The 17,166-nt window shown below is 37.1% G+C and overlaps 1 protein-coding gene across 1 annotated transcript in view; it reads left to right on the top strand.

Moving 5' to 3' along the window:
• Nucleotides 1–470: 470 nt before the first annotated feature.
• Nucleotides 471–17,166, top strand: part of ofcc1 (orofacial cleft 1 candidate 1) — an 86,524-nt gene continuing 69,828 nt past the window's right edge. The window contains exons 1-7 of the mRNA XM_037973332.1: nucleotides 471–526; nucleotides 648–777; nucleotides 3,878–3,944; nucleotides 10,405–10,471; nucleotides 10,831–11,013; nucleotides 13,858–13,962; nucleotides 14,620–14,703. Coding sequence (XP_037829260.1) covers nucleotides 3,921–3,944; nucleotides 10,405–10,471; nucleotides 10,831–11,013; nucleotides 13,858–13,962; nucleotides 14,620–14,703 — 463 coding nt within the window. The 5' untranslated portion in view covers nucleotides 471–526; nucleotides 648–777; nucleotides 3,878–3,920. The remainder of the gene's footprint in view (nucleotides 527–647; nucleotides 778–3,877; nucleotides 3,945–10,404; nucleotides 10,472–10,830; nucleotides 11,014–13,857; nucleotides 13,963–14,619; nucleotides 14,704–17,166) is intronic.

Here is a 17,166-nt window from a genome sequence, read left to right on the forward strand (position 1 = left end):
AGAGCTAGACTTTCTTATAATTGTTTAAAGTGGTCTCAGTCCAGCTTTGTGAAGGTTTTGCTAAGTTTTTCTTTAGTTTTGCTGCCTTACTACTTGCTTTCAGTCCATTACTTGTACTTGACCATGACAATGACATGTGCTTAAAAAATGTGCAAACAAACTGACAAGTGTCGGACCTCAATTAAGCCATTTCTAGCAGATAGACAATCTGAAAGTTGTGTTTTTAAAAAAACAGGACAAAATTTCCAAAGATCTGACAGGACCTGAGGAATGCATCATCCATCAAATCATCGTTTACCACATGCCAAAGTGTGTAGTGTTGTCATTTATATATTTAATAAAGTCTACTAAAGGAATTGGAACAAATAGTGCTTTTTGGGACAGGCTGTCAGTAAAAATGTTCCTGAAAATCCAATATAAATTTTGAGCTTTTTGCTAAACTTGTTGGTTAAATCTGTCTGTTTTGTCTAGATACAACAGTGTTGTACAGTGTGGACCCAAGGTTACAGGCAACAGGCAGCTGCAGGTAGGTAGGCTGCTCATGACCATTCTAAAAGTTTACAAAAACGTCTGGTTTCTTGGAAGCAATGTGGCTAGAAATAAGGGATGACTAAAGACTTTTGCACAGTACTGTACTTGTGTTTCAGCACAGTGAAAGTGAACATGAGGAGGTCACCTGACACCATCTGTGGAGTGTGTTGTAGGAGCCATGTCACTGTCACCCTGACGACTGAAGAGAAGCTGACCACGGAAAGGGAACTATCAGAAATTCACAAGGTAACATTCCTTTAAATCTTAAGAACTAGCAACATGTATAGTTATACAGGCACCAATTTAATGTGCTGATTTTTACTATAGATTGCAATAATAATGTAATGAATCCTGATGGTGAAAAACAGTCAGAGAAAGGCTTAACATTTTCCTGAGCAAGACTGCAATTTTTTTATAAAGTAAATGCAACAAACTTGAAAACTTAGCACAGTTACTGCATGTTACTCACTTTACTTTACACAGAAGAGAAGAGAAGATAAGAGTCTACTTAAAGCAAATATACATGTAAAATTCCTTAACTAGAAGGAAACTATACCCTTTTTCTATACAAGGTCGGATGTGAGAACTCTCCTTTCTGTGGAGAACTGGTTGTTGTCAAACAATAAGAAAAGGCCTCTGTCCGTCGTGCAGCAGAGAATATTTGCTGCACGATGCCCTGTCCCTCTGTGACTATTGAGTTACATCCCTGATCCGTGTGCATGTAAAAGAAAAAGAATGTCAGGTCGCACTATGCCATATAAAAGGGGAAGTGCCGTGTGTGGTGAACCACAGATCAAACTGTCAGTCTGGATTAAGGCTTGATTGAGTTCAGCTCATGAGATGACAGAAGAGATGGTCATTCTCAGGACAAAACAGTGAGATGGATCAAAAAACTACATGTGAAACTTTTTTTTATCTTTCTGTAGTTTTCTACATAAGCAACATTTCCTTTGTTTACTTTTAGCAGCCTTTAAATAAAAAAAATCTTCATGTGAACAATCATGTATACGGTGCAAAGTATGTCTTTTCAATGATAGAAAAGATTAAGAGTTTGTGGGTTAGGTTAGACAAATACAATAAAATAAATAAATAAATAAAGGCCAAGCATTCCTTTAGCAAATGTATATCAACTTCTGCCTTTCGTGCTAGAGATTTAAACTAAATCTCGTAGTTGTTTTAGTTAAAACTTGAAGATAACAATATGTGCCATCTCATTTGATTTTGCTAAATGTCACCAACAGACTGTAAATTGTGACAGCTACTATCAATTTTAGCACAATATCTGCAAAACTGACTGAATTACAGCCACCTTTGTATTTTCTAAGGTCAGTTGGCTGTAGCCATCTTGAGTTGCACTGACTCCAAAAGTTGATAAGTTGAAGATGCACATATAATGTTTGGTTTCTGAAAGTTTCATTTAAATCCCTCCAGTGATTCATGACATATTTTGCTAACAGACAGACAAAAACTTTGCATAATGAGTAGCATTTATCTGTAAAAACTGACTTAATTAAAACCATTTTTTGCGTTTTCAGTCAGTTAGCCATGTTCAGTTGTGTTGGACCTAAAAGTTAATCATTTGTAGAGGTACATCCAATGATTATTTTCTGAAGGTTTCAAAAAATATGTTGGGTTTCGGTATAATTCTACTACCACACCAAACTGTCGATCCATATTAGTGAAATTAACTGGATTTTATTGTGTTTTTTTCATGTCAGTTGGCTGTGGCAGCCATCTTTGATTGGGTTAACTCCAAAGGTTAATGCATTATAGTTGTACATTCAGTGATTATTTTATACACGTTTCATTAAAGATCGTCCAGTGCTTAATGAGGTACTTTGATAACAGTCACACAAAGACATAAGCAAAACCATTGCTGTCCAGCTTTGCCTTTTGGTGTCTAGAGATCATAGTTTGTGTAGACCAAATCAACCGGAGGTTGCTTTAAAAGCAGAAACATTTTAGCTCCAAAATTCAGAACAGCAGCAACTGAACAGTGCAGTCTTCTTAATATCTTGTCTCTGACATGTTGCCTTCATGTGAATTTTGTTTATTTTTTTTCATTCTGGTTGCTGTATCTGTTTGCATATGTGTTTTGTTCAAAAGCCACATTAAATTCTTCCACTCAGCGGTGAACTTGTGCATGTTTGTCTCATCCAATTGGGACTAACTCAAATCCAGTAAGCGCATTGCATTCTGATGGACTTCAGGGGGTTTTCTATCCGCATATGGCTTTTGACAGGAAGCACGAACCTCAAGCAGAAAAGGCAATCAGTCATTTATGCGGTTCACAATAGTTTTGGCAACCTTGCTGTTTAGTGAGTCCGTATTTGGCAGGAGGCGTGCAGCTTTAACAACTAATAGACTTCTCACAGCATCAGGATTTTACAACATGTGTAAAACACTCACACACACGCAAAGGCACACACACATTTCTTTAAGCAATAAAGAAAAATAGTTAGGCAAATTAAAAACAGGGATGTTAGGGCGTCTAATTTAATAAAACACACATGTAAAGAAAATGCTATAAAGTACCTCTAAAAGTATTATCCTTCCTCTGCTGATAAGTACCATTGGACACAAACAATGACAGCTGGAAGTAAAGAGTTTTAGTCTCCACAGTTGTTTACATATCACCTTTTTTTTTTTTGGAGTCCATGATAAGGTGCACGGATATCCTGTGGTCTTTGCCTGGTTAATGTAAACGGACCGCACACCGGCTCTGCTTTCACTGAGTTATTACGTCGGGTGTAATTTGAAACAATTACAAAAACACTGGCCCACTTGTTACAACACTCATTTTCCCTCACATATACAAAGCACAGATTCAATAGCTTTACATGTTTTTCAATCACACCCAGCGGAGCAGTGTTCAGTGTGAAAAAGTGTGGCATTTCACCCGAGCTCGCATGGTACGGGATAATCTTTCACATTTTGCCCGGGGTTTGTTTTGCTATTTCAGCAGAAACTTGTGCAAGCCATGTGAATTACCACAGGAAAAAGATGATAAAAAAACTACCAAATGATGCTGTATCAGATGAAAATGAATAAACTGTTTGAATAATCAGGGCAAATAATTTGTTATCTCTGAAAATAAATGTCGTTTGTTGTGGTTTATTATCTACGATGCATTGCAGAGATAACAATTTTTAAACATACAAGCAGGAAAGAAAAGAAGAAAATATAGCGAAATACTTGGAAACATTGCTGTGCAGCACTGTAAGTCATAATATTGCCTGCAAACTTGGATTTAGCAGTTTTTGATAATGTCAGTCAGTTTAGACAGAAGCATTGATTTGTATTATTTCTTTAGAAACATTATATTTTTTCCTATTTTTTTTTTCAGATTTTGCTGTTGCTGGAGGATCAGGCTCAGCTGATGATCTTTTATGAAGATGGACACATTCGGCAGTGTGAGTGCAGTTTCACTTCTGGTCCTCATAACAATGTAGCTGAAATCAAGGAGGACAAAAGTTGCACCTCAGTCTCTCCATCTCTCCAAAGGTGCTGGTACAGGATGACCGTTGACATTTAGCATTCCTCCACGCTGCCTCTGGGTTCTCAATAGGGGATTGCAGGGTGCAGAGGCCAGTGCCTGGTTCTCAAGGGTACAAACAAAAAGGCTCTTGAAAATCCCAAGGAATTCCCATGATCCCAGGAAAGACCTTGATCCGACCTGTGTTAGATTTCCATTCCATGGATTAGGACACACAAAAACTACATATTTGCCTGATTTACATTGTCTGTTTTTTACAGCCTTTACTCTGAAAAAGTTGGTACGTAAAATGTAAATAAAAACAGAATACAATTATTTGCAAACCTCATATTTTCCACACAATGGAATATAGTAAACATATCAAAAGTTTCATCTGAAAAATTATAGAATTTCTAAGAAAGAATAAAGTAATTTTGAACAAGACAGCAACGACAAATCTCAAAAAAGTTTGGACAGGGCAACAAAATGCTGTAAAAGTAAGTGATACAAATAAGAAACAGCTGGTGCAGCATTTTGCAACAAATTTGGTTAATTGGCAACAGGTCAGTAGGTGAACTGGGTGAAAAAAAGAGCATTTTGAAAAGGAATCTCTCAGAAGTAAAGACTGGCAGAGGTTCACCTAAAATTATTGGATCAATTGCACAATAATGTTCCACAATGGGAAACTGGGGAGACTTTGAATCTCCCATCATCTACAGTTAATATCATCAAATGATTTGAAGATTCTGGAGAAATCTCTGGACTGAAAGTCAATATTGGATGGTTTTGATCTTCGGGCCTTCAGGGCCACTGCATTAGAGACAGGACTGATTATATTCTGGACATCACTGCATGGACTCAGGAACACTTTAACAGATCATTGTCTGTAAACACAGTTCACCGTGCCTTCCACAAATGCTGCTTAAAGCTCTATCAGGCAAAGAAGAAGCCAGATGTGAACACCATCCAGAAACGCTGCCGTCTTCTCTGGACCAAAGAGGAGAACTGTTCTGAGGTCAGATGAATTGATATTTGAAATTGTTTTTGGAAACCACAGACATGTCCTCCATACTGATGTGTTGAAGGACCAACCAGTGTGTTATGGTAGAAGAGTCTGGGTGCTGAACTGGTCCGCCTGCAGTCTAGATCGTTCACCAACTGAAAACATTTGATGCACTGTGAAACAAAAAATCCAGCAAAGAAGGGACTGCTGAACAGCTAGTCCTCCATCAGACCAAAATGGGACAACACTTCTCTCCAAAAACCTCAGCAGCTGCTCTCCTCAGTTCCTACATGTTTACTGACTGATGTTCAAAGAAGAGGGGCCTGTAATGGCCCTGTCCCAACTTTTTAAAGATGGGTTGCTGCATATAGAAAACAAAACCAACTTGCTTTTGTTCCCCTAAAAATAATACAGTTACTTAGTTTCAGCATTTGATGTTTACTATGTTTCATTGTGAAAATAAATGGTTTTATAAAATTTGCAATTCATCGCATTTAGTTTTTATTTATATTTTACACAACGTCCCAACTTTTTCAGAATCGGGGTTGTATTTTAAGCACTGAAATGTCAATGTATTACTGACTGGAATTACAATATGTGGCATGGTGATTTTGTTAAAAAAAAAATCACAGGGGCTTTATATGCCCATAAAGCTGTCACGGCCTTCACTGAAACAAAGCCACAGCAAAAAGCTTGTAGTGACATTTTATGGTAGAAAGTTTTCAAAGTCATTTTTCAAGGATTTTTCCAGCAACATACATAATCTGTTAGCATCAAAGGAGCACACATGCATAAATAATTGACTCATTGACTTAAAGGGGGCCAGCATAGATTAATTAAGCTTGAATACTAATTATGTTTTCTGTCTGCACCCACTGACGCAGTTGTTGTTTGGAAGAAACTGTTTGGTGGCTTACAATTACCGTGCATATATAAGACTGCTCTATAAATTAAGAAGCTTTCACGTTTTAATGCTAGAACAGCCTTTGTAGGTCTTTGAAACTAAATGCTAACCTTATCTTTGGTCATTTAAATGAAGATGCTTTGAAGATGTCTTCATTATTATTATTATGACATTTCATTGATATAGCCACTTTTGTTATGTTATTTAATATCAGACTTCTTTAACTTTCAAATATAATTGCCTTTCATGAATTTATTATCACCCAGCTTTAATGGTGAACGAGGTAATTGTCTTTGTCTGTTAGCAAAATATCTCATGAACTACTGAAGGATTTTAATGGATCTTTTAGTAAGTAATCACTGAATGCAAATCTACAACTGAATAATTTTCTGTAGGTGACCCAATTCAAGATGGGTACCACAGCCAACTTATCTTAGTAAACATAAAGAAGGCTATAACTTTGTTATTTTACAAACAATGAGCCAACGGTTGGTGTGGTAGTAGCCGGGAGAACTTCTCAACACATACTCCAAGTGCGAACTGATTGCACAAGATCTGTTTTTGAAACAGATCATTAACTATTGGACTCTTCTAAGTCTGTCTGTTTGCAAAATATCTCATGAAATACTGGGCAAATCTTAATGAAACTCTCAGAACGTAACTGGGCGAACATCTAGGACTTTTGAAGTTAATCCAATTCAAGATGGCCATCACATCAAACTGACCTAAGGAAATTTAAAATGTCTTTAACACAACAAATTTTATTGATATTGAGCTAAAAGTTGTTGTGGTTGTTGTTGACAGTCATTTCCATCACATGTTTCAAGTGCAAACAAATCACACAACAATTTTATTGAAAACTTTGTCATGCAAGATAGTGACTGATATGCATTCCTTCAAGTAATGCTACTTTCAGTTTGCATAGTATTTAGTCTAATCTTCTTTTATGTTTTTGCATTATTTCATCTGTACAAACATAAATAAGAATTTTACATATGCTATGCATTTACATATATTTATATTTTGATACAAATATATATTTTTTTAACAATAGTTTAATGTTCAAGCTGTGCCGATTTTGATAGGAAACTTCAGCAAAGAACAAACACAAGCCAAAGACCAGACTTGTGCAGGGACATCTGTGTCAAGCCTGAGAAAACTTTTTGTCACTTCCAGAAAAACTCTCACCCCGTGCACCGGGTGCTTGTCTGGAAATGGTAGCTCAGAGTGTCTTGGTGAGGACGGGTTTCTGCTGTCTGCTCTCCCCTGGCAGGCGGCTCACACTGGGACAGAGGAAGACGGCTCTGAGCCGGGGCCTTGTTTACAGCTGTGTGGGGAGGAAAACAGGCAGACGTAAATGAGGGTTGACGGTTTCATGAAGCACAATTGGTTGATGGCAGATTCAATGTGACTGGGCTGAACTGGGCGATGATCCGTACAGTATGCAAAATTCACTTTCTAGCTGGTCTGTGCCCACCAGCCCCTAGCAGCAAGCGGTCTTCCCCAAGCCCTTCTAGCTATGCCTTTGAATGTAACAAGAACTGAACAAGGCATTGTGCTCTATTCCTTTTGACAACAATCACATTTAAAAGGAAAGAAAAGAAAATAAGTCATGAATTTCTTTTGGCACCACTTATAAATTGTTTCTTTTTCTCATATTGTCTGTAAAATACACATTGTGAGAAATGGGGAGTGCATTTAACATGTGTAGATGTCTTCAAATGACAGATGATCTCAGGGACTGATGTGTTACATCTCATGTCTTGTAAATTTTATATTAGACCCAAATATCTTGGCAACATGGTTATAACTCAGCGCCATGAATTCAGTATATTTCTGTATGGTATTATGGTAATACATAGGAAAATTTAAACTGCTCTGGGGAAAGTTACACTGCAGTCATCACAACTGTTGTGTTTGAGGAGTCATTTCTGCCTCCGAACATCCAGTTGATTTCACAAACCTTCGTGACACTTTTTTTCCTCAGGATTAAATCCTCGTTATCATTTTAGAAGTGCAACATCTGCATGTTCCATCCACTTATGGCATCTCAGGAAAAGGTCTTCACATGAACTGAGGATGTTGTCAATATCAGCGAGGGTCTGGAGAGCAAAATGAGAACCATATATTTTCTCTTAATGCTCAAGACAAAGAGGTTTACTTGGTGGTGTTTAGAGTCGATCTTTAGTGACAGTAACCAGAGGCATCAAGCCTGAGGTGTATGGACTGTACTTCTTATCAATTCTTTTCCTCTTATGGAAAATGTTCTTTCTTTCATTCTTTCTTTCTATTTTTTATTTTTACAAAACCTTTCAAACTTTAAAGTCCAGTTTGTCTCTGGGAGAACAATGCTAACTTGATGAATAAAAAAGGTATTTTAAATTTAAATAAATGCATACATGCATATAAATATACATACATGTACTTTTTTATTTTTATTGTTTTGGTCGATAGTGAATAACTTGCTTAGTTTACTAGAAAAATCTCTTTATGAGGAGGAAATGTGGCTTTTCTGAACTTGTGAGTTTTTCAGTTTAATGAAAATTGTTGAATTCACTATTTTAGTTTGCAATATTAGACTGTTTAAATGGTTCAATACTATTAATAGCAAACAGTAAATGTATTTATCTATTTTCAGATTATTAAACTGCATCTTTATTTTCCCATATTCTTGCAGAGAGTTTCCTAATTGGCATAAGGACACAAAGAATATTGGATTTTTGCTCAAAGTTGTGATCATCGGGAGAATTTTAAAAAAATGGAAAAAGACAGAGAAACACTCGCCACAAATGACAAATTTGTCTCTCATCTTTGGTACAACATTGCATGTACAAGTCACAGAAAATGATTGGTACCCAGTCGAAACGAAAATGGTTTTTAAATAAGTTACAATTAGATAAGCATTAATCTCAGTGGTATAAATGAATGTCTTGCTGTAGGGCTTGTTGAATGTAAAAACAGATTTACAAAAACCCTCTCACCAGATTGGTCTGGAAGGAGTCTTCTGCTATTTTAATTGCTCTGTCATTTAAAACAGAAATAAGCCCCCCCGCCCTGCCAAACATTCTGCCCCTTGATTTTGCCTTTGAAATTAAATATTGTATACAAATACATGCTGTTCATGGGCATGAGCACAGTTCATCACTGAAATCTGCATAAAATAATGCTTAAAAGGCTCCATACGCTTTGAGCAACAGAACTCTTTTATACAGCGCATTCATATGTAAACATATCAGTAACAATAAAAACAACTTCTTATGTTTTTTACGTCAGATTTTTTGTTGCATTGTTCTGCTCAGCTGCAGAAATTAGAGAAATGTGGGAACGCAGTTTGTTTCACATATTCCTCATTTCAAAGAAACTGATCTCTTATGTTCCTTCCTTCTTTTCTATTCATTTTCTGTCAGCAAAGACCACCTACAATGCCCCAAAAAATTAAAGCAAATTGCATTTATCATGCATGTGGATGTAATGAGTGAAGCAAAAGTTTTAGTCAATATGGTGTAAATAAAACAGAATCCTCATCTCTCCTTTAAGGGTTTTTTAAATTCATGTAAATGGATCACTTTTAAAAAGGTTGCTGTAAACTTTACAGTAACTTACTGGCAGCAGGATGCAAGCAGGGTACAGTGCCATACTTTCATTTACACTATCAGCGCCATATTTATCTTTATTTTTCATTATTTATTAACCTTTATTCAACCAGGCACCACTGAGATAACAGATCTCTTTTTCAAGGGTGGCCTGGACTATTTACAGCACTATTACTGTGTTTTATTTTACAGTACCCTTACTGTATTTTCATTTATTGTATTATGACTATATTTTGATTTATAGTGACATTACTGTATTGTTAACTCGTATCTACATGAAACTATGATAGAAACGTTGCTCAGTTTTGTAGGTAGTGGATAAATTTGTTCTTTTTTTACCACCTCTTTAGGAAAAAGAAAGAAAAGAAATCTTTCTTGCCATTGGCCAGTTTTTCACCGTCATCTTTGTTTTTGTGGACTGATTTACAAAAGAGAACGTACATTTTCCCACAATCCATTGTAGTTTCCAGTAATATACTATATACACATTTTACAGTAGCCTCGCTTCCTGCATTACAGTAAAATACTGTTCAGAACGCAAAAACAATCATTTATAGTGAAGTACTGAGAAGAACGCTCCAAGTCTGTCGTCTCGCACAATATGTGCAAAAATGCACATTATTCCAGGAGAAAGTGTTGTTGCCCATTCATTTTAGGAACACAGAGGAAGTATTTTAATATGACCTTCATTACACATTCACGTCAACTTTTCTTATCTATTTATGATTAAATTCTTTTCCACTCCTGTTGTTCAATTAGTGCTTGACCCCTTTAGCAGCGATGTAAATTAAATGACATTTCAGTGTCGTCCCATATTTAAAATACTGCGTTAGTTGCGGATCATAAATGATGATCTTCATTCTGCAGCTAATTTATTCATTTAACAATTTCCCTCCAGAAGTTACAGCAGAAGGCTCTGCAGCAACCTAAGCAGAAGAAATCCAAGTCGGCTGAATTTCTGATGGGTGAGTCCTGCTTGATGAGTTATTGCTCATAATTTGTGTAAGGATTAATTAACTAATTACAGACAAATGGCTTTGGGCTAAATTTTGCTCTTGCTTGTCAGGGCGCAATTTGTAATTATTTTAATCATTTCTTCTTCTCCTCTTTTTTTATCCTCCTCCTGCAAGATTCTGATTTAATTTTAACCTAATTGTATTTTAGTATCATTTGAGGAGGATGTGCTTGAACATTCAGAAGCAGGAGGAATCATCAGCAGAATTTTGTTGTTAATAAATATGGTTGTTTTTTATGACCTAGCTGTTTGTATTGGCCTACATGTCACTGTTTTTTTTCCCATTTATGTTTCTGCTTATTTTATCAGGAGGAGAAGAGGGAGCGACTGTAGTGGGCATAGAAAATCCAGCTTTCAGTGGAGGAGGAGGAAGCACTGAGCTTTCCGTTTCTCCGAGTTGGCTGGGGAGAAAAATGCGAGGTGACAGGCCAGATAGCACCCTTGCAGCTCACCAAAAAAAATTGGAGCTGCAAGCCCCTGCCAAGGAAAGAGGTGAAGCTTCATTCTTCATTAGGCTCAAATCTGTTGACAGTAGATGTGTTCCTGATCTAACCTTTCTCTCGCTTCCTCTTGCTTTCTCGTGTGCTCTCTCACCATCTGAGGAGCCCTTGGTCCTGGCATTCCAAAGCAAGTGTGTCCAAACGAGCAGCCCTCGAATAACTTCTTCCTCTTCCGCCGGAGAACGCTTACAGTAGTGGGTGTTCTATCTCTATCTAGAAGTACCCTCGACACAATCAGCCTTGACTCCCACTCTCGGCTACATGCCTTGTGGTGGGCTGGAGTCATAGGAGAGTGCATTTACATATGCTACTGCGTTACGGAGCCGATCCGCTGTCTGTGTGGTGTACTCACTCACAACACCCCCGAAACACGGCTCAAGGCCAATCAGGCATACGAATATGCCCCCTTATAATTCAGTATGTCAGGGAGAACTCTTGAGGAATGGGATGGTAAATTAGGATGCGTTCAAGGTTGCGAGCGTGCCAGTTTTCTCAGGAATGAGTCACATTTTAGATTCCTGATTTAATGTGGCTTAGTTTGCTTTAGCTCCTAATGGCTAGTAATTATTAACATTATTGTCAATGTAATTGTATGCACAGGAGAAATGAAATGAAATGAAAAATCTATAAAGATGTGTTGTCAATTAGTATTTTTTGTATTAGTACAAACAATAAGACTAAACTTATTACAAATATAAACATTTTCTTAGCAGGTTTGTTGGATATTTAATTGTGCCTTGATACGTTTCCTCTTATTACAGGAGAGAGTTTTTTTTACTTAAACTTTTATTTAAGTTTTTTAGTCAGTTGCTTTAAATTCTTTCCATATTTTTTCTATTGTTTTCCTATCATGGCTATAAAATTAAATATTATTCAGTCCCATGTTAGCTTTGATCAAATCAACAAGGAACTGCTGCAGAGGGACCAACTGTGGCTCCAGAGCCTCAGGTTGCAGACCCCAGGTCTATAAAATGTGCAAACATTTAATTTTCAATTTCATTTTATTCAATATGCACACTAAACATGAAATAATAAGAAAAACAAGGCAGATATTTCAATGATTTAATTCCTTTATTTAACATACAAAAAAGTGTTTATCAGCTTAACAAAACCTGTGTACTTAAACTGCTGTTTTTTTATCTTTTTATTGTGTTGTTGAAATGTCCAACAAGTCAAAATGTTAAAGAAATCATATGACATAAGAGGTAATAAGCAACATTAATAAAAGCACGTGTTTTATTTTATATGGTCACACAGTGGGATGTGTTTTCAGATGTGTAGACTTTTAGGGAAGCGTGTTTGTTTTAAAAGCATTACAGCAATATTCAATCCAATTTCTGTGAAAGATTAATATGTATAAATTAAAAAAAATATCTTGCACTTACATTTAAAACACCCATAGTATTTTTAATATAAGCTTTATTATCAGTTTTGTTATTTTTGAAGCAACATTGACACATCCCAAAGCTGCTCAGGTTGTTCCTCTTTTCTTTTTTTTTTTTTTGTAAAACTGACATTTCCAAGAATGTGTCATTATCTTTGAGTCTCAGTTAACTGTATCTCCGGCTGGCAAGAAATACTGATATTGTGCATGTAAGAACATATAATTGAAATTTTCATTAGAGGGATGAATTAGAGGGCAGCCAGACTATTTAGGTAAATCACAGCTATGACTCAAAAGGCGATTCACGAAGCTGCTACCATTATGCAAATTTGTATTTGAAAAAAGGGTTTCATAACCTCAGAGCTATTTGTGGAGAAATTGTTCAAACTCGCTGCTAACAGTGTAGAAGGATTTAACATGTGAATTTCACAGTCAATTTATGGTGCCATTGAAGAGTCATACGGCTGCCTCTCAGTTAATAACTATTTCAGCCAGAGTGTTTAACTTTCAGTGTGAACAGGGTGTGAAAACCTCGTGCAGATATTTCATATTTCATTTAAAAAAATAAATCCCGGTGAACTTTTTTGGGCAGCGGTGCTCCTATCCAAACACACTTTCTCAGATTTTCAAACATCCGAGCCCCGACACCCTCAGACTCGTATAAAGGCAGCCCTTGTGTGGAATATATAACATGATTTAATGCACCGTGCATTTTTTTAGCCTCACATCCTGAGAAATGCAAGTAAAGCAATTTAGATCGGAGTGAAATATTCAAGGCTTGTAATGAGAATGATTTGGGGTTAAGAAAGCTGCTTGGTGGTGTGTACTCTTAATAGAAAGGGCCCTGAAGTAATTTGATTCCCATAAACTGTGTGGAGCAGACTTGATACCCATAGGTCAGTGATTGCTAATAAGAAGTCAATGAGACATGAGCTAAGGGGTTATTTTTCCTTTGGATCTGCTCCTCCAAACTTGCCTGGTCCTTTAGGCTGCTGACCTCAGAGTATTTAGAAAGTATTGTCTTTGAAATTCCAGGTACTTCCAGGCTTGTAGACTTTCTCATTAGTTCCTTTTGAACATTGCAAACATATGGCAGTCGTATTTAAGAGATTGCCTGCCTTGACCTTTTGCGGCATGCTAATTAGGCCCCAGAGCACTGCAGGCCATAGAGAGGTGCTCTAAGAAGCCCAGCAGTCTTTTTTTTCCCCACTTCTCTCTCTCTCTTTCTGTCTCTGAACTCCTGTCTCATCTTGCCTTATCTGGTACCTGCCTCTGCCACTGCCCTTCGACAGTGTGAGTTTCAAAATTAAAATTGTGCTTCATGTGCTTCTAATAACCACTAACCTAAACCTGTACAATTCCCTCCTTCCCTTCCCAAACCCACCTCCTCCTCTCCATCACTCAACCCTTCGTTTTTTTCCCCCAATCACCCCCCTCTCTCACTTTCCAAAGGAAATGAACGTGCCCAAAATTACTTTGACCCATTGTCGGCAGAGCAGACAGACCCAAGGCAATGCGGGATGGCTGGGGTCAGCGCTGAAGATGAGCTGGAATTAAGTACGCCATTCTCTGTCATAATGGTTCTCCTCGGTTCATTAAAGAGGGGTGAGAGAGATCACCAGTAGCAGGCTGCCATTTGTGATGGCGGGACATTCTATGTAAATACACCAAGCGATGGCACTCCTAGATTGGCTACCCAACTCGTTGTCATTGATGAAGGTCATGTATCGTTGGTCAGTTTTCATTTTGCCGTAACATTTCCTCTCCCCAGTCAGAAGACACACTCAGAGCCATATCAATAGTTTGCAGACCCCTCCTAAAGTAGGCCCATTAAAAGCGAGCTCTTGGGAGCCAAGTAATATACATGTTATAATGAAACCTGGCTATTAATGGAGTAGCCATTTTCACCTGTATCTTTTGGATATCACTGCCTTGTAATATCAAAGGATTCACCAAATCAAATCTCATCACATGATGACAGGCCAGCTAACAGGCATGGTAATGCTTCTATTTCATTACTCCGTCTGCATCCACTCCATTTTCACCCTCCTCTGCTATAGCTATTATCTCAGGTTTGCATGCTAAGATGTGCTTCATATTGACTTGTCTGATAAGTTGAAAGTAATTTTAAAGTTCAGAAATGTTTAACTGTATGAGAGTTTCTAGCTCTGTTGAAAATATATAAAAAGTTAATTTGTTTACTTTTATTTCCAGGAATATTAAATGCAGATGAGAACAGACTTTTTGAAAAAATGGCTGCATTGCTGGATGAAGATGATACATTTGTAAACATACCTGGTATGTACTATTATTTTACTATTCAGTTATTAAAAAGCCAAGTCACTCTGCTCAGTTTTTTTGATTTTGATTGAAATATTTTGTTTTCTTGTTCATTCAAATAATTTCAAACTTCACTATATGCTGGTATATGTAGAAAAAATACAAAACATGAAAATTTCATTAAAATTCATCCACTGGTCCATGATATATCAAACAACTGACCGCTTTATAACCAAATCTTTTGCCAGCTGGTTGTGATGGTTATCTTGAATTGTTATTAACACAATTTAAACAAATCTGTTAGTACTCCTAATATGTTTCTGAGATCAGTCTCAACTACTATTTTAGCTCAATATCTGTAAAATTCACTGAATTATAGCTCTTTCAGTGTTTTTAAATTTAGATGGCTGTAGCAGCCATCTTAAATCAAGCTGACTCCGAATGTAAATCAGTTGTAGATGTACATCCAATGCTTACTTTCAAGTTTCATTCAAATTTGTCCAGTGGTTCATGAGATATTTTGGTAACAGACAGACACATGAACACACACAGGCACGGATAAAAATATATATATTTATATATATATATTGCCCGCCTTTGCTTTCAGCTGCAGGCTATAAATATGCTAAAACTAAACAAATTTGATACTACACTTAAAGTCAGACAAAGATGAGATGCTACACTGAAAGCAGTGCTGTCGTGGAACAAAGAATAAACTAGAAATGGACCCTCACTGGCGTTTTTCAAGCACAGCCATTGTCTGGCAGTAGGCGTGCCTTTTCTCATTAGCTCAGTTTCATTTCAACACATGGAGGCAACACTGGGATGGATAAAGCTCAGCATTGTTCTCGGTGAAGACAGTTGTACCAGATCCTGTTGACATGATGCACACCTCCGTTGTAATTCCGGAGCACAAGTGATGAGTTTAGGCCCGCTTCAACATGCTAGAACTGAGCAGGCTTGCATTATTCGCTATTGTTTTGGATTTAGCTGTACCACCGAGATTAGTGGCCCTATTCATTGTCTTGGAATGTTCATAAAATCCCACAGAGAATGTAAAGAGGATCTTGGATTAAAAATTCCACGCAATAGGCTGAGAGACAGTGAAGGCAAGTGTGACAGGAAAAGAGAGGGAGAGCGCCTGTACCCTCGTGCTGGAGTGCAACTGCCAGTTAGCACTTCACTAAGCTACAATAGACTTCAAAACAATTACCTTATGTAGTTGTACGGTTGCCTCCCATAGGTACAAGCTGCAAGTGTTCTTTACTGTGGCAGAGCAGGATTTCTGTTTGTCAGAGCTGATCCTGATGTTTAGCAACTGCTTCTCAGGCTTTGTTTTTTTATTCTACAGCCCACTGCAAAGATTCATATATTTCACAACCAGGAGGACAAATAAGATAAAGTTAAATTGAAAAGGACAATGACCAGTTCTGTAGATGTTTCTTTGTTTTGTTTTGTGTTTTTCTAGACAAAGAGTTTGGAGAAATCCCCTCTGTCTAAGATTATCAGCTGCTGATTTAATTTGCATAGACTCAGGGAACACAAAACTGGCACTATTTATTCAAGTTTTCTGCAAGGCGCTAGGCCTTGATATGAACTTCTACACAAAAAGCATTAAGCGGCGACAACAATTTTGGCTTTAAAGCATCCTGGACTGCACGTGTTGAATCCACACACTAAAAGAATACTTTCTACTAAAAAGGCAACACTAATACTTTAAAAAGGCAGCAAGCAGGATAGAGAAAATTCACAAGCTTTTTCTAGAGACATTTTATGGAAGGGGTGTAACAAGATCTCGTGGTATGAAATCTTGCAAGATTAAAACGTCACAGGAATTATCATCATGAACCAAGAGAAAAAAAATGACACTTAACATGTTCCCAGCACTTTAAATTGTTTGTGTGGCAGCAATTCAAACAAAGGACCTTGTTGTGGAAGCTGCTTCCCCCATTGTAGTCATGTAGCCTCTGCAGCTATGTGCTGAGAGGAAGAGTCTGTGTTGCACATTTATTTAAAACAGAACCCTTAGTGCTGAGTTCCCATGTTGACTTGTGTGCTTTGAAGCTAGAAAAATAAGGTTTGAACCCCTCGTTAATCTGTTTAATTCAAACTTTGATGTAAAGTATTGACGAAATCTGATCGTAGTGTTCACGTCAGCTGACCACGCAAGCCGTTTAATTATGTGTTCATCGGTGTGAGCAACATTTCTCTGTGGTGAAAGTATTATTAATAAATAAGAAAACACACAATTGAGTTTTACTTTAATGTTAACTTCAGTCACCCCGGAAAGTTACCACAACTCAGACTTTCAGACAAATTTATCAGAATTTATTTTTTCATATTATCTTTTTTTCTTAAAAATAATGTTAAACGTATCTCATCTCGTCTTGTTTAGTGAGATAAGACTTTTTACATCCCTATTCTATATAAAAACAAACACATTTTCTGTAATAGGCTTTCACTGCATCAAAAACAAACAAA

Source organism: Kryptolebias marmoratus, linkage group LG21, assembly GCF_001649575.2.
Source record: "Kryptolebias marmoratus isolate JLee-2015 linkage group LG21, ASM164957v2, whole genome shotgun sequence".
Taxonomy (NCBI): Eukaryota; Metazoa; Chordata; class Actinopteri; order Cyprinodontiformes; family Rivulidae; genus Kryptolebias; species Kryptolebias marmoratus.